The sequence below is a fragment of the Daktulosphaira vitifoliae genome, unplaced genomic scaffold (assembly GCF_025091365.1).
Source record: "Daktulosphaira vitifoliae isolate Bord-2020 unplaced genomic scaffold, ASM2509136v1 Scaffold_1, whole genome shotgun sequence".
NCBI lineage: Eukaryota > Metazoa > Arthropoda > Insecta > Hemiptera > Phylloxeridae > Daktulosphaira > Daktulosphaira vitifoliae.
In genome coordinates, this window is record NW_026099572.1 from 46,833,953 (window position 1) to 46,860,678 (window position 26,726).

The 26,726-nt window shown below is 24.6% G+C and overlaps 1 protein-coding gene across 1 annotated transcript in view; it reads left to right on the forward strand.

Annotated features, from left to right (window-relative positions):
- LOC126897241 (mucin-5AC-like) overlaps positions 1 to 26,726 on the forward strand; it is a 63,145-nt gene that overhangs the window by 11,529 nt on the left and 24,890 nt on the right. The window contains exons 2-4 of the mRNA XM_050670707.1: positions 2,496 to 2,716; positions 14,223 to 14,409; positions 25,434 to 25,651. Of these exons, the coding sequence (XP_050526664.1) occupies positions 2,496 to 2,716; positions 14,223 to 14,409; positions 25,434 to 25,651 (626 nt within the window). The remainder of the gene's footprint in view (positions 1 to 2,495; positions 2,717 to 14,222; positions 14,410 to 25,433; positions 25,652 to 26,726) is intronic.

A 26,726-nucleotide genomic window follows, 5' to 3' on the forward strand; every position in this document is an offset into this window, starting at 1 on the left:
CTTCGCATCGAAGCTAAAAAATATGTACCTTCTAAAAGAAACCAAAAAAAAATATTCTTAATATTAATTTTCTTTTTTTATTAATTAAAGTATACCACTTTATTTCTGTATATACAAAGGAATACATAAATATGACTAATTTTATAACTATTGCCTTTTAGGCTACATTCAAAACAAATAATTTATTATTTATAACTAATAAAAAAAAAATAATAAATTTTTTAGCCTTTTTTTTTTACAAAAATTTTAATATAATATGTGGTTGAAGTTTACGTACATAAGAATATTATTATTCTTAATGTAAAAACTACTTAATTACTCGTATAATAATAATTTTGAGAATTTTTTTTTTAGTTACACATAATTGTTGAGTTTTCCACTATAAAGTATTTTTTTTTTATTTATACTTCATGAGTTATAAGGATAAAAATTTGAATTTTTTTATAAAAACTTAATCGTTTATTTGATATAATAATTTAGATTTTCTTTATTTGAGTATAGTTATAGATATACACGCATATAGATATTTCGTGCATCAATAAATACCCGAGTTCTTGATTGTTAACATTGTATACCTTAACTATATTCAATGAATCAAAACTTTAAATTATTATATCAAATAAACGAACAAAGTTTTATAAAAAATTCAAATGCTACAAATTAAAAAATAACCTCTGTGAATATATTATACTATTTTTGTAAATATTATAGTTTAGGTTTTTATAATTGTTGAGCTAATTATTATTTTAATAAAGGCTAAAAAAAATAATTAAGGTTTCATAGAAAAGGCTTGCTACTTTATTTATGACATGAATTTTTAGTTTTAAGGTTCAGATATAGGGTAAGTAATTTAATAAAACAATTACATATTTGTTTTTGTAGGGATTCTATTTTATAAGTTTTTATAATAAGACGTTTAATTAGATACTATAAATATTATTAACTGAAAATGACATTTTTGAATAAAAAAAAGTCAATTTCTGTAAACATTAATCAATATGAAGTAGAAGAAATTAATTTGTCAATTTCCACAACTATAATGTGGTCTTTGCCGCTTCAAAGTCACGCAACGTCATTATAATAATGTTCTTAACTCTTTTACGATGTACGCTAGTAAAAGACAAAGCTTAAGTTGTACTCATGAAGCTTATCACGAAAAAGGTTTAACCTAATGAACGTTGCTAGGTTATAATGATTACCATTGTAAGTTGCATGCATAATTATGGGTGCCATGTTTATAAAATCCAGGAGAGGAAAAAAAACATTTTTTTAGTCATCAAACATTTTTTAAGAAATACTTCAGGAAAAAAATAAATGTATTAAAACAAGATCTTTCTGTAATGTAAAATATTAAATAATTATGCATATTAAAGAAACATGCGTTTTTATTTTATAATTTGATGATTATATGATTACCGTTCAGTATCCATCATAATACAATAATATTGTATGTAGAGCATAGGTGCAATTTATTATCAAATATTGTTTTAGATAAAAAATAATACATACACCAACTTTTTTAAAAGAACTAATATAGTGATTACATATTTTCCAGAGCATGCCCCCTTGCCTTTTCTAATGGGTGCTCATATGAATGTTTATATGTAGTGTAACATTAAAAAATAGTTAATGTTAAAAACATTTTCATAGGATTAAATGGTATAATAAGTTTATAAGATACATTATTATATTTAAGTAAAAATGCTATCTGTAACATAGTTTATGTAGTGATCAACCATTAAACTAATTATTTTTATAAAATTGTATTTCATTTTTTTCACTATAACAGTTCTCATTACAAATATTTATTGTTTAACTTGTATACGTATAATACAATAAAAAAAATAAGATTTTTTATTTATTTAAGAAACACGAATAAATGTATGACCATTGTAAATGTTAGTTAATTTATATTCTAATTTGTAAAAACTTACGCTGTTCAGTTTTATAAATTATTACTAAAAGTAAGCTTAGTGTTCTACATTAAAAAAAAATTAATTATGTTGAGTCCAACAATTTTCATACTACAGTCATTCTTGATTATTGTACACAATAAAAAATCTAAAAATTATATATATTTTTTTCTCTTTTAAAACTATTATAAAATGAAATATATTTTATTTGTACTTTTCTTTAAATTTGAACACATTTGATTATAAAAACTTGTGTAATAAGATTAGATAATTTAATATACTTCATTCTTATGTAAAATTATGGATGTTTATTATTATTTTTGTTGTGCATTACTTGAAAAAACGACCCCCTTGGACTCTATATAATGGATTTAAGTGTATGGTATAATGTAATGCTAAATTCTGATGTATATAGAATAACCCCCATTGTGCCTCCTCACTGTTGTTTGCGTTCAATGTAATATTTTACTGTACAAAAACTTGAAACATATAAATAGATATTTTCTATCAATATTTCTTTTATGTTTAAAATAAACTTAGATTTTGAACAGTTATTAAATTATTTTTCTTTTTATTATGTAGGTCTGCATCTGATCTGACAGAATGTACGGAAGAAGATCATTCTATAACGTCCACGTCATTATCCCGACCTTCATCTCCGAGGACACGAGGCTTAGCTTATTTGGCATCTCGCAGAAGTAGTAGAGACTCTCAATTTTCTAACGAAGAATTAGCTCCACTTAATTTTAATGCGACATCCCGTGCACGTCAACGTAGAACATCAAATTTTTTGGAGCTTCCAGGTATGACAAAAATGAGTCGAACATTATTTCTATAAATTTCTGTAAAGTCTTGAATTATATACTTTTATAAATTTTGTTTAGTTTTCTGAACAAAACCTCTAACCAGTATAAATTTTTATTAATTGAATTGTAAATACATATTTATGTGTAAATTTAAAAATTTCTTACCATGAAAATAAAAATAAAAACATCAAGAGGCATATGTTAAAAATAGATAACTTATGTTATACTGAAGTCTAAGTGGGATGATAAAACTAGTCTTGTACTATTCATACTTTAAATTAGCGGTATACTCGTAGCCAATTACTCATAGAAGATTGACTTGTTTAAAGATTTAAAATAGGTGAGGAATCGAATAGAGTTTATTGATGATTTATTTTTACCATAACGCGTAGTTAAGAATTCTACGTTACGCGCCCCTCTTGTTTATAAGTAAAATTATTTCATTTCAAAAAGTAATAAACTTGATCAACTAGTCAAAATTTTGGTTAATCCATTTGTCAAAAGTTACCCTTAAAATCCACCATTAGAATTAAGTTTTTCTTTCAATAAACTTAATATTTACAATGTTTCTAGTAAATAAAATTTCTATACGTAAATAAAAAAAAAATCATTATATGACAATAAAAATTTGAGGTAGTCTCTTTAATGAATCATACTGTATATTAATTTTATTGTATAATAATATTTTATAATATTAAATTATCATATTTAAATACTTAAATATAAGAGCCTAATAATCAGTCATGGAATATTAAGAAAATTATATAAAAAAAATGTTAAGCTCTTTATTTTTATGATCGGAACATGACATTCCTCCATATATATGTCACTGATTTAGTTAATGATTATATTTTTTTTAAATGCATGTCCAACGCAAAAAAAATGTCTTATTAATGTAAAATCGGTCCAGTAGCGATAGAGTAATCGTATAAGCCGATACAAAAATAAAATTGATAGAGTAAAAACGAATAGCTTTCATCGATCAGATATCCACTGAGGGTAAAACTAATGAAAATTATTTAAATAATTTAAAGTTAAAAATGTATTTAAAATATTAATTTAAAGCTAAAGATGTTTAACTCAAAAAGTCACAAAAATTACTAAAAAATCGTGTATACTTATTTCGCGAACAATGTTATCTTCATCAGAGCTTAACACATACTGATACGTTTATAAAGGGTAAGCCACAAAGATATGACTAATTCAATAAATTTTAATCCAATTATTATTTTACGTTAATTTCTTTTTTAGATAATTTTTATATTTTAAGATTATACAAATAACATAATATTCCATATTTTTTTAATTTATTAAAAAAAGTAAAAAATTTAAAATTTACGAAAAATGTAAAAAAAATTTCAAAGTAGCCATTAATTTAAGATTTTAACGAAAAACTTGGTAAAAAAATATCTTATTAAATTTCAGTAATAAATTATCTGTAACATAAAGTTTATGAAAATTTGATTTTTTGTGTTTAATTTTACGATATTCAACATTACAATATGAACTAAGAAAAAGGGAGAAGAAGACGAAATATTTTTACGCTAAATATTAGTTATAAGTATGCAACTTTTTCAATGATAAATATCTACACTTTAATGATAATTTAATTTAGGGAACGTAAAATTATGAAAATATCTTTGAGATATTGTGTCAATAAACATTAATAACATTTAATGAGTTTGAACTCGCTGTGTGATTGTATAAGATATGATTTTAGGATTTTATTTTATTTCGTTTTTAGTAATATTTTATTCTAAATTAAAATACTTTAAATTCTTGCGAATTTTTAAGAAAATAATATTTATAATAATTTATTTTGTTATAAATGAAAATTGTCCATAAAATAAATATATGTTTTTTTATTAAACTCAAACGTTTATATTTATTATTATTGAAATAAAGTAAAGTTTAATTTTTGTAATTTTTACTTCTACTATTAACGTAAAGTACAAAATATTAAAACTTCTAGTTAAATAATTTTATTTAATTTCCTTATATGGTTTTTTTTTAACATTTCACCATAGAGGGTAACTAATATTGTGTATATTCTTTAAATTGTGCTTTCTTATTAAAAATAAGTTTGTATAGTGTTAATTAATATTAAATTTGCTTTTGCTTTAACATAACAATTGATCACAGTAAATATTGAGAAGAAATATTTAATAATATTACATTTGAAAATACTAAATTTCTTACGAACATTTATAATTTATTTCTGCCTCTAGAAGGTAAATATTTATTACTATTATTAATATTACTTATACTTAAATAAATTATAGATTATTAGTTGGTAACAATTTTGAATATTATGGACTTTTTAGTCATTTTAATTTAAGTATTCTGTGTAATAAATTATTCACTTTATTTTCGTGAAAAAAAAAACTATTATTTTATTTGATAGCTTTTTTAGAACTTATTACGATAAAAATTATATTAGGTATCTATGTTGTGTTATGAATTTTATATTGTTGATAAATTTTCTCAGAATAATTTAAACAAATATTTAAAACGGTTTATCGTATCAAAAATTTCATTAGAACAAAATTGTTTGAATTTTTTTAATTATATCATTAAACTAAAAATAAGGGTTTCTGTTATAGAAAATATAAGTTTAGATTTTTTAACTCTAAGAAAAAAAAATTATTTAACTTAACATTATTGTAGATATTTTTTATTTTGACTTTTACAAAAATTTACAATTTTCAGTAGCTCACATGAAAGTGAGCGTTTTACCCTTTACCGATCGCCCTTTGTACTGCTTTTAATTAAATTATTTTTTTAAGTCACTAATAACTGTGCTTTTTATCTTGAACAATAATAACTGTTAAATTATTAGACCATTTAAATAAGTATTTTACAATAATTATAGATATATTTTATGTTTTGAATTTTAATAAGTATTTTATTTTTCTATAGACATATTAAAAGTAGACCATTTGTCTGATGACTAGTCTTGAAACCATAGAAGTATTTTCGTTGAACTTTCTGATAAACAATGGCCTATGGGACCTAGTATAAAAATGTTAGTATTCAATAGTGAGCTTTGTAGCTTAATACCAATCAAATATTAAAGTAAAATAACCAGTGGGAATATAAAATATTTGACTTATGAATGACACATCATCCTATAGTTATAAGTACTGACTTTTAAATTATAAAGCCATACCAAAATAGTTTTTGAAGTCTCACATTGAAGAATACATGTTGTAAAATGTAAACAGTGTACAGTTGTGTACTTAATCAATGAGACTTTTAACAATTTTGACGTTTTACTAAATATTATTTTATATGAGTTCTATGCAGCAATATCGATGAAACTTATTGCAATGTTGTATTGACAGCTGTTGCCTTCTTACTTGTTACTGTTACACATCTTTTACTGTATTATCTAATTTTATAAAAATGTGTATTATTTATACATTTATTAAAAATTGTTTCATATTATTGAACGTGTTTTACAAAACCAATTTATTGTGTTAAATTAGTTTTAATGTTTTTTGTTAGTACAAAAATAATTATAAAAGATTCTATAACTAATCATCAAAGCCCTTACAGTTACCGCAATAATCGGTACGAAATTGAATAGGTTTTGTTTGCTATAAAGCGTAGGTACTCAATTACATACTACTTGAACTTTCCTAGAAAATGATACACAGAATTCACATACCTATAAATAAGGTAGGACATAAATTTTAGACAATAAGTTAGGGTCTATTTAAGGGACAAGAGAATTATTATCTATGAAAATTATGTAATAGAACCATATTAATGTCAATTAGATGTGCTATTAAATATCGCTCAACATGAACTTTTATGTAAAATGACACTACCAGTTATATTTTATATTTAATTAGATAAATTTTGATAAATGTTTTATACAAAACTATCGAATTATCATAACTTTTATGAATATTATTAACATTTTAATTCCCATAAGCTAATTTTTACATTTCTAACATAAATTTAATAAGGGAATAAAATCCTTATCTTAATTACTATGATTAATTTAGATTCTGTCATATTTTATAAGCTCTATAAAGTAGTCTTCGTTTCATATAGTTTCAGTTACTTTTGAAATTATGGAAACTTGAATTATATGTTTATTTAATATAGTATTATTTTAATATATTTTTTTTGGCATATTTATTTTTAAAATAAATTCATTTTCAATATAATGACAAAAAAGTGACTAAACTTCCTCACAAATAAATTTCTGTGTATATAGTAATGAATAAGCATTATAATTTATTGTGTCACGGGAATATTTCATTATGTTGTAGGTAGATTTTTACCTTTACAGTATTTTAAACTTCGTAATTGGGAGACATTTTATTGTAATTTGCACGAGTGATATAGTTGTTCATGACATTTTCTAAGAAAATTGCTAGCTTTTTCATTACATTTTCGCGTGACAATAAAAACATGATTCGTTATGTACTTTTAGAAATAAGCAACTTCTAACGTTTAATCGACTTCGAGGTATTCAAATGTGCAAGAGAAAGTAAAATTAAAATAAGTATATAATGTATAAATAATTTACAAATACTAGTTATGGTATTCGATAAAAAGTTATTATATTTTTAAATAACTTTTGTAGAAAATTATTCATAATAGGTAAAGAGCTACGGACGTTTAACTATCAATGATAACCTTGATAAGTAAAGTAAAGTAAATATAGTGTCGTACTCGTGATTTTTAATAAATTTTTTGTACTTGAAAAAGTTTTATTTTCTTTTTTTTAAATGGACAACATTTTTAACGTTTAATTTTTTGTTTTAGATCAATCCTTATCCTACTAATCGTTATACTTGCTCTTGATTAGTTTAAATAGCATTTGGAAAATGTTTAAAACGTATAAATGGTACTTTTAAATAGTGTGATTTATTTAGTATACTACCTCCCATTTTTGAATTAAAATTTAAAATTCAATTTATTTTTATATACAATTTTAAATATAACTTTATTGTAAGAAAAAAATATATTTAGGGGTAGTGTACGAAAAGGAACTTATTATTATTTATTTACGATTAAATGGAAATTTGTATAAATAGTATTTTTACTGGTTGGTAATCAATTTTATATTATAACTTTCTGAGGTATTAGCATTGAATGATCTAGAATAAGTGGGGTATGTTTAGCAACTCTCTTTTTTTATTAAACGTACAGATAAAAAATCTTCTACAAAGCGCTCTTCGTTTGACTATAACTAAAACTCAAAAAATAATACAATACTGGTTGTCAACATAACACTGCATAAGTAGGTTGAGAATTGCTATTCTATATTAAATCTATTTTAATAATAAAAATTAGTGATCAACTTTTGGCTAGTATTATTTAAAAAGTTAAAAGAAAATAATAAAAAGACTACTAAGTCTTGAAGTAATATTTTTTTTATGCTTTTAGATAAAGTTTTTAAGGAAGTTTAAATTTTTCTCTATTCTTAATAATAACAATAAAATTTATGTACAGTCTTCTCATAGAAAATATATTAAATAAATTTAATGTGGAATACTTTACTTATTATATACAATGACTTGAGACGATCTATTCAGTAATAGAACCCTAAATAAGGATTTTTTTTTATCACACTATCACTTTTTGCGACGAGTTAGGTTTTTAGTGTTTTGTTAAAGAGATTGGTAATTTAACAACTATGGTGAGTAGTAAAATTTTTGTCAAATATAATGTAAACATTGGATACTACTTTGTTCACTATTCCACTTGAAAATTTTGTTTAGTTCATAGCTCTAAATCTGAGCTTTTTAAGTTCAAAGTGATGGAATGAGTGATTTGTCCAATATTTTGCTATTAAATTTGAGTCGAGATATGTAAAATTTGAAGATTGTGTGAAAGCACGAGTTGAGCGTTTTTCTTTTTTTTAAATAATGTTTAAGTTTATAAAAGGTTAACATGATATAACATTTCATGTTTAAAAAAATTCATTCTCAAAATTTTAAATAATAGTTACTAAATTTATGGATTGTCTGAAGAAATTAGTACGTAATTTAAATATTTCTATGTTTTTAAAGTTACGAGTATTAACTAACAAGTTCTTCCTACAATAGTCTTAAGTCAAAGAAACATATTAAGCTAATCTTCTCTGTATAAATAACACAATTTTATAGTGATTTTAATGTTTATTTATTTGTAAAATGAGTTCACGTTATATTGTTACAAAGTTTTGAGTTTGAAGTTGAAACAATTTTATTTGATATCACTAAAGGATCTTTCATTGTTTATTTTTAATTATATTGTTCTTGCTCAGAAAGTGATTTCGAAATATGATAATTTATGATAACTTTTGTGGCAGAATAAGTTCTACTAATATTTCACATATGAATAGTTAACTTATATGAAATCAATGTTGTCACTGTACAATAAACGGTGCATTATATAGGCAATTTCGGTACATTCATGTCGTCAGCACTAACAATAATTACAGTTGAAATATTTATCATAAAACGTTAACTTCTAGATTTCCATAGCATTAACACCACTAAACGAGGAATGGGAAAACGAGAGTGAAAATGATTTATTTTGACGCTAACGACCATGTAATGTGTTTATTTTCGTGAATCGTTATAGCCCAATACAATGATGATTGATTGTTTAAAAAATTATTTCAGTACATTTTAAGCTCCAATTAATTGATATAGATGGGTGATTTTGTTCGACTTCTTATTGTTTTTAACTAAAAATCTTATGATAAGTTTAATACAGACAATAAACACTAATGAAATAGTTGAAAATTGTAGAAAAACATTTTTAAGAGAAGGAAGTAGTATATTGTTTTTAAATATTACATCCTGTGGTGATTCCATTATAAAAAATGTTGCAATACATTTTCTATTTTAGTGTAAAGATTTTAGATATTCGTACGTATATATATATATATATATATTATTATATATATATATATTATATAAATATATGTATAATAACTTAGTGACACTTTAGTTTAGCAATTGATCACATGAACATGCTATGGAACAAAAACAATACTAACTAAAAAAAATAAAAATACATCATTGGGTCTTTTTCCTTTAGGTCATATTGCGACATATTAAATATATCGAAATTACATATAAGGTGTTCAGTAAGTAAGCCAACGAGTTTCTATTGTTCTCATTGTTTGTAACAATTAATCTGTTTCCTTACTTTCTGAACACCTGTATACATACATCTAGTTAAGGTTGAATATTTTATAAATAAAAAAATAAAAAATACTGTAATAATATGTGAATTAGTTAATATAATAATATTAATAATAATTATAATTATTACAGTTAATTACTTATTAAATGTATAATAAATTAGCAAAGTTACATGTACGTATTGAACATTCATACATGTTCACCTGAATTTAGTATTTCTTTTTGTTTGCTGATAATGCGCAAATGTATTACAATAAGAATACATCGTGTGCAATAATCATGCACTCAATTTTGCAAATCCAGAGGTTTTTTTATTTAAATTCTTGTTCGAGAATTTACATGAGAGCTTATTCCAGGCATTATGAAAGCATCCTCATTTTGAAATGAATACTTATGTAGTTATAACATTTGGTCGCTGAAATATGCTCACAAAAAAGCCTTAATGCTCTTATTATACCTAATGTATATGTTGATTATGTTGATGTACTTATGGTACATCAACATATATCTGTATAATACCTTGTACGCTTCACTATTTATTGTATTTCTCGTTTATTCTTCTATCTAATTTTGTTACCCGTTACAACTTATCTTGCATAAAAAAAATCACGTTACCCATACAATCTAAATATGTAATAAACTTATCTGATTTTTCATGGTAAATTAAATTAAAGTACAACATAAATCCTGAACTGATTATCCTAATATTATATCGTTATTGGATTGAATTTTTTTTTTATTAAAAATAATTTTTATCTTATAAAAAAACCTTTTTTTATATGTTTAATTAGTTTTTAGCGAAACAAAACAATAATTATTTTGTTTTATTTACACTTTTTTCAAAATCATTTCCAATTTATCTATGAAAAGATATAAGAAGTAAGGCTTTTGTTTTAGATATTTATTATAAATTATATACTGAAATAAAAAATATTCGTGTTTTAAACAATACCAAATAATGTCATACCTTTTTCTTAATGTATAAAGCCTTTTTATGCGGTAAATATTTTTTCACATATTTTTTTAGCTATTATGAGAAAAATTAGATGTAACATATCATTTCAGGAAACACTTTATATCATGTAACATGTGTAAATATTATATCGTCGCTGCATTCAATGTCCACTGGACGTTGTAGTACGTACGTACCTATGTTACTTAGCAACCAAAATTTTCAATTACATACCATTTATAACGGACCACTATGGGGATATATTTTGTGAGACATATGTTAAGCGTTAATATACTTTATTTATCAATCTATGTGTTAGTATATAAATGTGTACACACAAACATGTCAGTATTGAGAAAAAAGATGCTATACATTGATAAAAACCGTATGGATTTTAAAATAAAACCGTTTATTTATAATAGCTAGTTTAAACCTAATGACCTCTAAATATTTTAGGCTGAGATTTAAAAGCGATAAATACAGTAAGCTGTCGAATATGTTTACTTTTTAAAAAATATTCACATTTGATTAAAAACTTAAGTGCTCAATTAAAATAATGTATTCTCCACTATTTAAAAAAAAATTCCCAGTATTATGGCGATATTATTTTTTTAAAGTCTAAACAAGATTGACTTTAAAAAAATAATATTTATACAATTAAATTTAAATTAAACAAAATTAAAACTATTGAAATGTTTTATTAAGATAAACTTTTTATTATTATTAATTGAGCGCTATAAGCTTTTTCTCTATCGATTTGATTTTTTCATGAATTACTTAAGTTTTTATTATGTCTATGTAGTTTAATTTTTCTATTATATGTTTATTTATGATTAAAGTTTTATTATTAAAAAGCTGAATAATGGAGTTTGAACTGCCACATAAAAGGTATTTTATTCTTTGTTTTGGTTCGCTAGTAATTTGTTTTTGCTACACTCAAATTAATTTCTCAAATTCTACTTAACCGATAGCAACAAAAAGCCACTACAAATCTCTTTAATACAATATTCAATATTTCTATTTATAATGCGTGATATATTTTTTATTAGAGCAACTGTGTGACCGAGACAATAACGCAGCAATGACTGATCCGTACTATTTGAGACCAAATATCAAACACCAGTTCTCCGCTTCGTATCCATTTGCTGAACGAGAGATTAGTTCAGTAATTGGAGTCGTCGCCATTCTTCTCTCCATCAACGGGCTAACCACTTGTCCATGTATTTATGGTTAAGAAACCTCCTCTTCAGGGGAGTCCTCAATGACACTCAATAAACCGTAAAAGCGAGAAATATTTATATATTTTTTTATTTTTAAAACAGTTTAGTAGATTTTAATACTTAAAAATTACTTTTAACGTAGTTGAGAAGCTACTGGTTTTACTTTTCCCTTTTTTATTTTATTTTTGTGTTCATTTACGTGATAACTCCTACTCATACTGGACCGATTTCGCTCGACAATACGTCAAAAGATAAAAAAAACCGTAATTAGTTGAAGCTATCAGTGTCATAATTTTGAAAAATTCATCTCGATTCATGTGCTAATGAAAAATGTTACAAAAAATTACAATTGTCATAAAATGGTCAATATTAATATTTTTTATTCTCAAATCCATATTGACTTATGAAATTTATGAAACAAATAAATTTTTGATAAAGAGTTTTCAAACGAATTATTGCAAACTTTTATTGATTATATTAGAGACATTTGCTTTGCCGACGACATACACGATTAAAAATCAAATCGAATGTACATTGGAGTTCAAATCAAAGTTTTTTCATTTCAATTTTTGGTAAGGTTTCAAAAAACATCTAAAGTCAAAAATCATATAATTTTAAAGAAATGTATGTATTTCTTTTAAATTTATTACGCATAATACGTATGAAAGCGTCTTACGATAATGATTTTATAAATATGGTTAGCTATCAATACTATTTTAGAAAAATGCCTCAACTCCACTACGCTGTATCGTAACTGTACATAAATTTGTGTACACAAGAACCAAATTTTTTAACTACATTTATTTGAGTTTTAAATCTTTTATTTAATATTAAATATTTTAAAGTAGATAAAAAACTTCGGTATAGTTGTATAATTAATTAAGATACATTTAAAAATTCTATTATTTTAGCAAGTGTCTTCTATTATATAGCTGATTTCAGTTTGAAGTCCAATTTTTATTTACGTAGGTTTGTTAAATTTTTTAATATTAATACCTTAATAAACCATAATTCATTGTAATATTATTACGATACGTAATTTATTAAGTAAGTTTTAAATTTAAGTAAGCTTAAAACTTTTATCTTTTAAGGCTGATATTGTTTATAACAACAATTTGGTGAAGTATAAGGCACATATTGACTGAGCACATTGTTCTTAGTTTTGTTTACTGGTGGTTACCATCTAAGCTCTACTCGATAATCCTTTTTCTAATTTAACCCCCTGAATTTTCCAAATCTGATGACCTTGTAGAATAGGTTAATCAAACCCGAAAATGATAGCCTCTTCTATCCCACATTTCAATTATGTCTTATAATCGGGAAACTAATTTGTGTATTTGGAAAGTAACCATATATTACAGATTATTCGCTTGTCTTATTTTAATTAAACTTAACAAATTTTTATAAAATGTAACTGAATATCTCTTTTAGATTCATTTTTTAATATATATAATTTATCATAAAATCGTTAATGACTATTGTTTTGTTAGTTATGCAAAATAAATATTTTTTTTTTAAACAACAACAAATATTACAAAGTGATTATTATATCGAATTAACCTGTACTGATTATTCGCAGTTATTTGTGCATGTATATTTTGTGTTATTTAGATTGCATTTTGTTCTATTTATTTTAGCGGTTGATTAAAGTTTATTTTTTATTATGGTATAGATTTGTATTTGTTTTCATAAACATTAAATTTTTTTTTCGTATTCATCTAGTTGAAAAAAAAAATATTTTTAAACTTCATACACATTCATGATTTTCAAAATATTATTTCATTATTTACAAATATATTTCCTGAATGAAATAATTAAAACATAATTTTTGAACTGATTTTATAGATAATTTCATTAAAGAATCTCTATAACGTGTAATGTCCTTAGAGTTTGGGGTCTTTCTGACGTTGTGCATTACATTAACATTTATATTATTTATGAGTTTTTCATATTACACCAACATATTTTTAGTTTATATGACGCGCAACATACAGGTTTTATTCCATTTCTGTCTGTAGCTTCCATTAGATAATAGAAAAATACAAACTTTTCTTGGTTATACTATTTTTTACTTTGTTTTTACAATTTTTGTTTTATTATGAATTATTTTGATGGATTAAATAAACAATTTTGTCCTATTACATATCACTTATGTGATCATTATTTTTTTCCAGTGCCAGATCACGTAAGACCTAGAGTCTGCAGTCTTCCGGAAAAACCATATAATCCAAGATCTGGGGATGAGTTATATAGATTAAGAACATTCAGCATAACAAACAAAGGTGGTGTTGTGAATTGTGGAGATAGCATAATCAACAGGCGATCTAGAAGCAATACCAGTGTCAATTCAACAACTAGCAAGTGAGAAATATTTTTAATTAATTGATTTTTTAATTTTGCAAAAGATATACGCTTTTTATATTAAATAACAAATAAAAATACTACAAAGGTACTGTAATAGAATATTATTTTTGTTGATATTTTTATGTTAATTAGTTAATCTTATTGGAATATTTTTGAATAATTAAGGATTCTACTATAATGAATAATTGCTTCTATTAATTTAAAAATACTAATGTCATTTTAGAACACAGATGAAATTTTAAATGTGTAAAAAGAGTTAAACAATTATACAATTTTTAGCTGTAACAATTAATAGTATTTTAGTCATCATGTTGAAATTCAGTGATATTTGAATGGTGTAAACGGAAATATGTCGGATACCCAGTTTTCGAAATTAACATATACCTTTTAAAAGTATTAAAAAGTAATTTTATTTTAATAACAATTAATTATTAAGAGTAATTTAAAAAAAATTTCATGTTACTTTTTTTTGAGTGATTTAATTTAAAAATTTGCGCTATCTTTAAGTGTGTTTATATAGAATTTTATACTGTTCGTCTTGTTTTTTGTTCATCATAAATTCAAAATAAGTAAAAAATGATCGCAAACCGTTTTTATTATAGCTTGTCAGTTTTTTTTGTTATGTCCCTCCTCTGCCCCTACTATGAATTTTAAATACGTCTTTGAGTGAAGACTCATTAGAATTATTACTGTTATAAGTTATTTAATTCAAATAAATTTCAAATTCAACATATAAATGAAATAAAGTAACTTCCATTATAAGTAGATTATCTTTTTATCATAAAAGTAATGTAACTTCTTTGCTTGTTATATTAATTAATTTTTGAGAAGTTCAATTTCTAATCTATTAAATAATTTATAATTTATTATAATTATTAAAAAAAAAGCAATTTACCCAATACTGCAAATACGCTCGTATATACTCATATTCATTCGTATACCTTAAAAAAATATAGTACCCTATCCATTTTGTATATTCACTCCATAATTATTTTTGTATTTTTTGTCAACACCCACTTTTAAAATATTAAAACCGAATGAAAAAAGTCATAAGTATTTTTGATTTGGGATTCATAAATCTCTGATAAATCGTAATTAGATGTAAAAATTATAACTATGCATAATAATTATGTTGATTTTCAATTATTGTAGATCATTACAGTATAAAAATACTATGAAATAGCGTGTATTATTTTAGTGACGGTGTTTTAAACTACTCGAAAGTCATGTTAGTATTGCACAGTATAATGTGCTGAAACAGTACCTTTATGAGATGGAAAAATAAGTATTTTTTCAATAACATTGAAAACTTGTTATATAACAGAGCATCGTACGTAATATTTTTTTCATTTATGTCAACACCGGCTAACCGAAAACATTAGATTAAACGGAAACTAAGAAGCTATTGTTATTTATTATGAAAAGTTGACTGCGCACCATATAGAGTGTATGGTATATGAAAAATAGTTGGCATTTTATGCCGTTATCAGGTGTATTTTTATTGAATGTTCAGTAAAGGAATACCAATGGGGTTCTATTACGCAAAATTTCTTTGTACTTATTTATACGAGTAGGTGTAGCAATAAATCATTTTTCCAAACCTATATGAAATGTTGAATGTACTTCATAGTATATTATATATTTATTATAAAATTTTCGATTTCCCAATACTAAAAAATCTTAGCAGAAATTTTTGTTAAGAACCAATATTAGTAATATTGTAATACTGGCAGAATATTGGAATAGTACTGCGTGTGCAAAACCTCCAGTACTGATCCGTCAGTATAGAAAAACGTTATCATCCATGCTTGTATTAGCATATAGTAATAAGTAAATAATAAGTTATTACATACTATTATTTTCACCAAAGTCATACACTGTTAATAGTTATATTTGACCAATGTTGAAGGATATAGTTCCTTTAGCCCCCTTCCCTATGAGTACGCCGCTGGCTCAGTTGGTAGAGTACAAGACTCTTGGGGTCACGGGTTTGAACCCTACGTTGGGTGTCATTTGTAATAAACCAAAAAAAAAAAAATTCATAAAGAGTAAAACTGAATAGAAAATATTAAACTGCCGGGTAAACGGTTGGTAAATGGTTGCTGGACATAAAGGGTAATGGTGAAATAAATAAATTATACATGAATTTCTACGATAAGTTGTTAGAGGGAGTAATAAAATAAAGATAGATCTTGGCGTTAAACAATATTAAGTTAACTATTTTAAATATCCGTATTAAATTTTTTAGTCTTAATGATTTATTAAGTAAGAGGTTGTTTGTGGTTTAAAAGCATATCAAAACTCTTACTTTCATGATTGCTATAAAAAAGGGTTTGGTTGGTTTTTTTATTAAATTTAGTAACATTATTAGTTATTCTTAAATGATGTTGAATGGTGTTTTTCATATAATAAAAACTTGTTGCTCACCAAAATTATTAAGTGATATGTTAAATGTAATCACTTATGCCAATTTTTAAAGTAGTAAATCATTGATAAATTACATAAATGTTAAAAAATTTAGTTGAAATAATAATTACTTTATCAATGATTTAATTATTAACCATTGATCAAGATTTACTTCCTGTTAAATTTAACTTTAATATTATCATCTATGCAAATGGACGATGTCTTAAGTCTTACCATCCTATCTTATTTTCTTGGCTAATTAGAACAGTTGCACTACTTAATAAGTTATCATGAAAGTCTATAAATACCATGATGATTTGATGCTACAGATCTATGATGTTTGATTTATGTGAACTGCATGTTGCATATACATACATAAATCACATTACAGAACGCTTCATTCAATATTAATTTGAAAATACAAATTGTGAACTGCGTAAATTAATTAACAATAAACATTTTAAAGGGTTGTAATTTTACTTCGCAAAATTATGTATTATTTTGATTGTCTTTTAAGTATTTATAGGCTTAGAAAGTATAATAAATGAGAAGAGTTTTAATGTACTTTATACACAAATTTAAAATTAAGTTCCTTAAGAGAACAAATTCGATTTATGTTATTTAATTCGATAAACAATAAAACGTTGTTAATTATTAATAACAAATAAATGATATTTTATTATTCTATATTTCGAAATATTTAGTATAGGACGTATAAGTGAACTTATTATCAATGTAAATTTGCTTCTAACTTAATTCTCGACTAATGGAATAATTATATATTAATTAAAAATAATATTGAATATACAAGTAGCCTATTTAATTATAAAATACTATAACTTAATTTTTTGAGTTTATTAAATAAATTTAAGCTTCAAATTCTAATCAAAAAAATTTATATATATTCTCTTTATATCAAATTTTATTAATAATTTAACGTTTGAAAACAAAATAATTGAATACATTTTAATGTGATTAAAAAAATAAAATTGAGATTTCTATTTGATTGTTTATTGTAATGAGACACTGAAAGACATTGCTACTTCCACATTACATTGAAATATTGTCTAATTTTTTTTTTTGTATACGTTATAAATTAATATTCTGAAATGTGACGAAAATTTAAGCAACATTATAGTATTTCGCGTATATATTGCATTTATTAAGATATTTATTATTTTCAATAACATTTTTGTATTTTATTTTAATATGTTTAATATTTAAAAATAATTAATTTCTCAAAAAAAAATTAGTTGTCCATTTTTGTCTGTTTTTGTAATGAGTGAAAACTATGTCATTATTATATTAATATGCATGATAATCCCAAAATCATTATTTTTCTCATAAGTTTTCCGCTAAAAGATATCTTATGTTTACTTTTAGTATAGCAAAATATTTGCTTAGCACTTTTACTGCTAATATACTGAAAACGTTAAACTAACTACATTATTATAGTGCAACTAGTAGATATTCTGAGTGATATATGTTTGTAGAAGGTCAATAGACTTTTTCATTCGAAATAAAACCGAGAGAATTTCTAGGAAAGAAGAAGCATGTTATGTGAAAAATTTTTAATTAAAAACCGAAAGCCAAATCCTTTACATACTAAACCGGCTTTACTCGACGATTCGACCCTCGACTGTTAGTTAGTATTTCTGTAATTAAACTTTTAAAACGTCATTTAATAAGTAACGCATCGTACAATGGATAATTTTTTACTAAATAAGGCTTACACGTTTGGTATACACTGAATTAAATAATAAAGTAATTAATTTTGTTTATCTCTTAGATCTTAATGTTCTTTACTGTACAAATATGAAGAGAAGAAAATAGTATCTCATCTAATGAAAAATAATAATACCATGTAACCATATAATATTCGTATAATTTGCTAATGTTATGTTACCAATTATGTTAGTTTAAAAATAAATTATATAAATTTCATTTATACTAGAAATTAAAACTATGTTATCATTTCATTTATACCAGAAATACTAATTAAATTTATATTTTTAATTTTAATGTTTTTAATATGTCATAATTTAACTTTTTACGAATACGAATTTGGAAATTTCGCGAAGATATCTCTAATTACACTCTACTAGATATGATGAACGAACCACGTATAAGGGATTTAAAAGGCTTCAGTTGAATTTAAAATTAGATATAATAGCGACGACAGGCATATTCAACATTGAGAAAAATTATATGCAATGACAACAAGCCTAGAATATATAGAGGTGTATTAAATATAACACATGGGTTGAAATTTAAACAAGATATGAATAAAAAATAAATAAAATGAGAAACTTTGGGAATGGTAATTTGCTTCAAAAGTTTACTTTATAGTCTGTCTATATCCATATATTGTTATTTATTACTTATCAAAAAATGTAGAGAAATTTGACTATTCTAAACTTTTTTACCGAGTTTCAAAATTTATTTTTTTTGACGACCAAATTTTTAAATTAAAATGTATTCCATTATTTTTACATCTAAATAATTTTAAATAAAAAATCCTATAACTTTCAATGTCTGGTATGTAAGTTTCCAATGTATTTATAATGTTTTATTCAATTGTAGTTTTTAGGATAAATAAGAAGTTTGCTTAAATTTGCTGTGCCTGCTAAAGACATAAGTATTTTATAATTTTCATTATTATTAACATAAAAAAATGCTCGAATTATCCTATAAGAGGATTTGTATAATTGCCTCAGTAAATTTATTTCTTTTAATCTTATTGAGAGTATTATTATAATTAGTAGTTTTATTTTATTTTTGATAATCTTGAAAACAACGTTATATAGTTGACGTTGTTGGCGTCGGCGTCATCTATTAACAGGAAAATCCTAAAACTTCTTGTTAACTTAACCAACGCGTAGTGGCATGTTGCGAATTAAAGTCATTGCCGTCAAAAAGTTTTCCGTGCATCATTATTTAAAGATTTATCGGTTTTGTAGAGATAACAAAAATTTTCGACAAGAGTCTATTGTATATATTTCATTTCAAGATACCTTCTATAAAGACAAGATGACAAGTATTTTTTCAGTTAAATAATTATTGAAGGCGCTAAATGTCATCGTTAATTTTGAATAAATATAAACATATTTTTAAAATAAAATTTTATAATTTATATTCCTATCAATAAGATTTTTTTTGTATTCATATTGTTCTTGCTTATGAGTCAAATCAAGGGCGTATTTAATAGAAGTCTCTGGATTATAACTTACCGTAAAACGAACTAAAAATATTAAGTTTATTATTGTGTTAGATATAATACACCAATAAACGTTTTTTTAAATTTTATCCATAAAAAAAGTATTTTATCAAAAAAATCAAATCTTTCGATAATTGAAAATTGGATCACCCTTGAATGATTACCTAAATTCATCATTGAATCAAACTATTGATCATTTTAACGATTATTAGTCGATAATTTTAAGTCTATGTTCTATTTTATTAAAATGTGCACATTTTGAATTACAGTATAAAATTCATACAGCCATTCGAGCGACTGCAGCGTGATTGAAAAACACAGATAAACTGTTTTTTGTATTACTTGAATACATACAACACGCAATAGGACATTTATTTAACAATATAGCTCTTATTATCTTTCCTTTGGATGACAAGTTAATTTCCTGCTTAGTAAGCAAACCGACCAATCATAAATCCAGCGTAACTTTCTGTACAGCCATAATCCGTGTCATTTTAAAAATACTAACGTGGTTAAAGTCAAGTATTTTTTGTCAATTACCTCAGTAATTTAAAAAATATCAATATTTTAGATTTTGAGTGATTGAAAGAATGTTCATGAACTGTTAAAAATAGTTTTATGATGACATTTTAAACGAAACAACTTAATTTATTGTTGTTAATTTGACATCTTTAGTTGTCACTAATATTACTTTTAAAATTACTACGTTTCATATAATATTTTTATTTGAGTAATTATACTGTTTTATTCTATATGTTTCTTTTTCATTAAGAAATTATTAGAACTACACAGTATCAAAGAATTTATTAAAGTTTCATGATTTATTATTTATATTTGAAGTCTTGAAACCAGTAAAGATCTATTTAAGTCAAATAATTTATAAAACGACCCTAGTGCGAAAAGAGGGGGAGGAATGAAATAAAGGGGGGTGTAATATTTGTTTTATGTAAATCAAAAGTAATTACAAAAATATACATGTTTAGAAATAAATGAAAATGTCAAGGAACAAATGTAATTTTTTTTTATGATTAGTAGTTTTAAATTTACTTAGAATTATTCACGAAATATAACGATTTTATACAGTAAAAAGAACTCCTAAATAGTTTAAATACACTATTATATGTAGAAACGATTTAAGGGTATTACATTTTTGTTTAGATTTTCTTAGAATTTCAAAAAATGATGAATTACTCAAAATATTTTTTTTGGCACACAACACGTTATTGATTTCAAGTGTTCAGTTATTTAAATGAACACGGAGGAGCAAACTTTAAAGCATTTATTCTTTTATTCGTATCAAATATTTATATAAATAATGTATATACACTGTATATATGGATCACCTTGTATATTATACAGTTGATTCATTTAGGATAAAACGCTCATTTTCAGACACATTAGAATCTTTTTAATTTTTGTATATGGAAATATTATTTGATTTAAAAAAGTCTACAACAATATGTAGTTACGTAATTTTTCTTTTATCGATTTGGTTTTTGTAATGTCGAAGGCAACACTAGTCTTTTTTAATGGACCAAAATTGTTAAAATTTACCAATAAATTATTATCGATATTCACCCTTGCTATTGTATATCATAAATATGTTATGCAAAAATTATAATTTTCTGTTTATAATATTGATAATTATCAATAGAAAATTTATCATTAATTGCTAATCTTTAATAAAAATTAACCGAAATGGAATGCTTATTTTAATAAAAATGTTGATAAGAACAAAATCATTTGAAAAACATTTTTTATCATACAATTAAACTATAAATATAAGTATTTCCATTAAAGAAAATTAAAGTTTAGTTTTTTGTTCTGTTGGGATAAAAAAAAAAAATTATTTTACTACTATTATTGTAGAGTTTTTTTAATAAAACAATTTTTTCCTTGGCGAAAATTTAAAATGTTCCATATTTTCCAAGAAAATGAGTGTCTTATTACCCTATATATTTAGATTAGTATATAAATTATAAATACTTACTTCAATTTTAAAAATGACTATTTTACTTTAAATTGTTCGGAAAAACCCATTAGACTTTTCTCTATAAGTCTACTGAAAGTGTTAGCTTACAATATTTCAATAATTAATTTTTGTTTTATATAATCCATAATTTGAATTTCAATAATTTTATTGAATTTAAAATCACATAACATATTTTACTATATGAAGCATAAAAATTATACAGAAAACATACTAAACATACAAAAGTTACCCAAAATTAGGGTCTACTGTATGACGAGCTGCGAACCAATATTTTTTTTATTCTATCACCAACAGTGATTAAATTTGTAAACAGTAGTATTACTCGACAAGCATACTAATTAATCTGACGGTCGACTATAATATTTATCATCCAGACTACAGTGGTTTTGGTATCATACTAATTTTTTTTTTTAGATAATGCACATATCAATAGGTTTTTAATCATAATTCTATTGCGTTTTTTAATTTTCGCAGTTGTAGTCAGACAACTTTTATTTAAATGTGTTAAATAGCCATATAGAATGACCGTATTTGTAGTAGGCGTTTGTCTATTCCCAGTGGTATTTCTATTTTGATGGACATATCAGAATCATACGTGTATCATAAGAGTCGTCATGGTGACAAACTAACGACCATCGAAAATGTAGTGAGAAATAAACTGAGTTGCCACTCTAACAAATTACTACTTAGTTTGTAAGATTTTGTTGCTACCTGTTTGAAATTATGACCAATACTTACATTAGGATTTTGAAAAACATACAAAAAAATTAAATCAGATTCCCTTTTGTTTTGCCTTAATTAATTTTGTTATAATATATTAATAAATATTTATAAAAATATTAACTAGTTTAATTGAAGAACAATGCAATAATTTATATATATATAAATAATGTATATATATATATAATGTATAGTAGAACTATTCTAACTGACAACTTATATAATATATGATCTACATAACATTTTATACTTGTTTTTTTAATCAATTTTTTACAATATAGAACTTTATTTAAAATATGTTTTATGTTATTTTTTGCAATTACAAAAAACATTTTAAAAATTAATCTTTTTATTAAATTTATTTTTAAGATTTGAAGATAGCCATTTTATAAATAAAGTCTAAAGAAAAATTTTGATACCAAAATCTTTTATTTTAATTAAGTAGTTACGTTTATACAGAATTTTGAAATTTTTTTCAATTTTGATTTTTTATACAATTTTCCTATGGTATCAAATGTTAGTCCATATTATGTGAAGTACAGAAGTAAACATTTATTACGTTTTTACTGGTAACAGTACGCGATTTCTTTTCCATAATAACGTTAAACGCGCTTTATACAGAAATAATTATCTCTAATCTTTATTACAAAAGTTAGAAAATTTTTTTCTAAGTTTTAAAGGTATGATGAGTTGTATGATATGCAAGAGAAAAAAGGTCTAAAGATTATCACTATGTAAGGTATATAAAAAGTGTTGATATTAGGATGCTATCGTGTGATGATATGGAAAAAGTATTTTGAAAAATTACTGAATGAGGTGTATCCAAAAGATGCATTAGAGGATATCTCGTGGCACATAGGACTGATCGATTTAATTAGTGAGAAAGAGGTATGGTATACTGAGGCATCAATAAAAAATAATAAAGCAGTAGGACCAAAAGAAGTGCCAGTAGATGTATGAAAAATATTAGGCAGTGTTAACTTAAAATAGTTGAAGGATCTTTTAAATAAAATCTTATTAGGAGGGAAAATACCAAATGGATGGAGGAATAGTATTGTAGTGCAGATATTAAAAAATAAAAGAGACAAGCAGGAGTGTAGAAATTATAAAGGCATAAAGCTTATGAGTCATAGTATGAAAATTTGGGAAAAGGTAATAGATAAAAGAATAAGAATTGAGACATCGGTAACTAAAAATCAGTTTGGACCTATGAGTGATAAGTCAACAATGGAGCCCTTATTTTTTGTGAAGCAACTAATAGAAACGTTTAGGGAAAAGAATAAAAAGCTGTGTATAGTATTTATCAAATGGGAGAAAGCGTATGATAGACTACCGAGAGGTAATTACTAGAGAAATACAAGGAGAGGTGCCGTGGTACATGTTGTTTATTGACGATATAGTGTTAATAGGAGAAAATAGGGTGGAAATTAATCAAAGGCTAGATGTGTGGAGATCAGCTCTTGAAGAAAAGAGTTAAAAAATAAGTAGGAGTAAGACAGAGTATATAGAGTACGAATTTGACAAAGGAGAACACGAGGTAGGTGAAATGAGGAGATCAGTGACAATAGGAGAGGGCGTGATTGAAGAGGTGGAAAGTTTTAATTATTTAGGATCAGTTGTGCAAAAGAGCGGTGGCATTGACGAGGATGTAATGATTAAGGATTAAGTATGAGTGGTTGAAGTAGAGAGAAGCGTCTGGCGTCTTATGTGATAAAAGAATTCCAGTGAGGCTGAAAGGTAAATTCTACAAGACTGTAGTGAGACCATGATATATGGTTCATAGTGTTGGGCGGATGACAAGAAAGTAGAGCAAAGAATGAGTGTAGCAAAGATTAGAATACTTAGATGGATGAGTGGAGTGACTAAAGAAGATAGGATAAGGAACAAACATATAAGAGGGAGTATAGTTGTAGCGTCAATCGTGGATAAGATGAGAGAAAATAGATTAATATGGTTTGGTCATGTTTTGAGGAGAGAACAATCAGAAACTGTAAGAACAGTTATAGAAAGGAATGTTGAATAAAGAAGAGGTCGATGTAGACCAGAAAAGAGATGGAGAGATGTTATTGAATGCGATATGAGGACTGCTGATGTGAGCGTAGAGAAAGTGGGAGATCGTATCAAGGAGAAGTTTAGGATAAGGGTGGCTGACTCCAAGTAGTTGGGATTAAGGCGAGGAAGAAGAAGAAGAAGATATTTATTACATTATTATTATAGCTCATAAGTATATAAAATATTAAAAAAAAAAAATTAGCAAAAAATATTAATTGGATCAAAAGTTATTTAAGTTGTCATTGAGTGCTGATTCACCCTGTATATATATAGGGGTTTTCTTACTAATAAAATGATTAGTTATATATGTTTAAAAGTATCTTTGTAGTGTGGATAAATATTGTTCTATATTTATTATGGACCATAGTAGGCGTCACTATTGTTCTACTTGATTTTTTAAAATTTTTAAATATCTAAAACCTATAGAAATAAAGTTTAAAAATTAATGTATTATCGTGTTATAAACTACTAAAAAGTGCATAATAATTTAATAGATACTCTAGAACGTATTTCAACTAATAAAAATCCAGTTAAATACGTCAAAATAAACAAATTATTTATACAACATGTTAACATGTATTCCTTTTATGTGTAAAATGCTATTTTATCTAATTATATTTTATTATTTTATAGACACAGTCCTAGTAACCTGAGTGGAATATCTCCTTTTGACGGTTCGTGTTGCGGCGGTAATAGTAGTTACAATGACCTAAGTTCTGGTGAATCCAGCGTTGCCGAAGAAATACCTAAGTACAGGGTAGTATTGTTGGGCGATTCAGGAGTTGGTAAGACCGCACTAGTCTCCCAATTCATGACATCCGAATATATGAACACGTATGACGCCTCTTTAGGTATTTATAATATACTACTGAAAACGTGTTTAATTTTAATTTAATAAAATTGGAGTAGTTCCTAAGATTAATTTTAAAGAAAGATAGCCGATAAGCTTATGGCATTTTGTCACACTGGATATACTTAATATGCTATGATATGCTAGTAAATTTAAAACCAATCTGTCCTCAGTTTTCGTATATCTACAAATTATTTAATCTTATTTTTATATCATATTTATTATTCATGTATTAATTTTTTAAAATATATGTACAATATTTTTTTAATATATATATAATCACAAAAGTATTTATTACTTTTATCTTGTGTTGGCATAACTTCTATAGGTTTTTTTATAGGGTCTATGCATTATTAATGCATATAAATTAAAAATATACCTTTTAATTAAATTTGTAGAGACGTGCGATTTTTAAATTACTGATTTAATCAATAACTACTGCAAATACTGTTAATAAATTTTAACTTTCTGAATTAAACTGTATATAATATTATTATTAAAAAATTCGATAATTTTTGTTATTTCAATTAAGGAATATATATTATGAAAAATAATAATAATTTAATAATACTAAATGGTAAAGACAGGCGATCATTTAATATAATTTCTTTATAAAACAAAAATATATGTGTAAATGAATTAATATATAAACGGTTCTGGTGCAGATTGTCGAATCCATTTCTCGACAACATAAATTGATTCTTATGCTGCCGCATTTGTTTTTGTCCGTCTAGAACATTCGCCAAACTTCCTCTTTGATAATATTGATAATAACTTAATATTAAGTTATTGTGCTGAAGTCTTGTACGATTTGTCGATGAAACATTCAAAGTGAGTCCAACTATATTCACCCAGCTATTTACGATCATCTGCCTATATCAGCGAAACCGGATAAATAAGGAAGATACTCCATTGCCGTATGTGTACATGTTCCTAGTGGGGAAAAAGCATAGTGAATGCGCGACGGTTCTGCGTACTGTCGAAAACACTGTGGTAGAATACCGACTCAACGATTGTATTTTCTTTGCGAATTATGTCCTATTTTGAGTTTGGAACCAAGATTGCTTGTCTGGAAG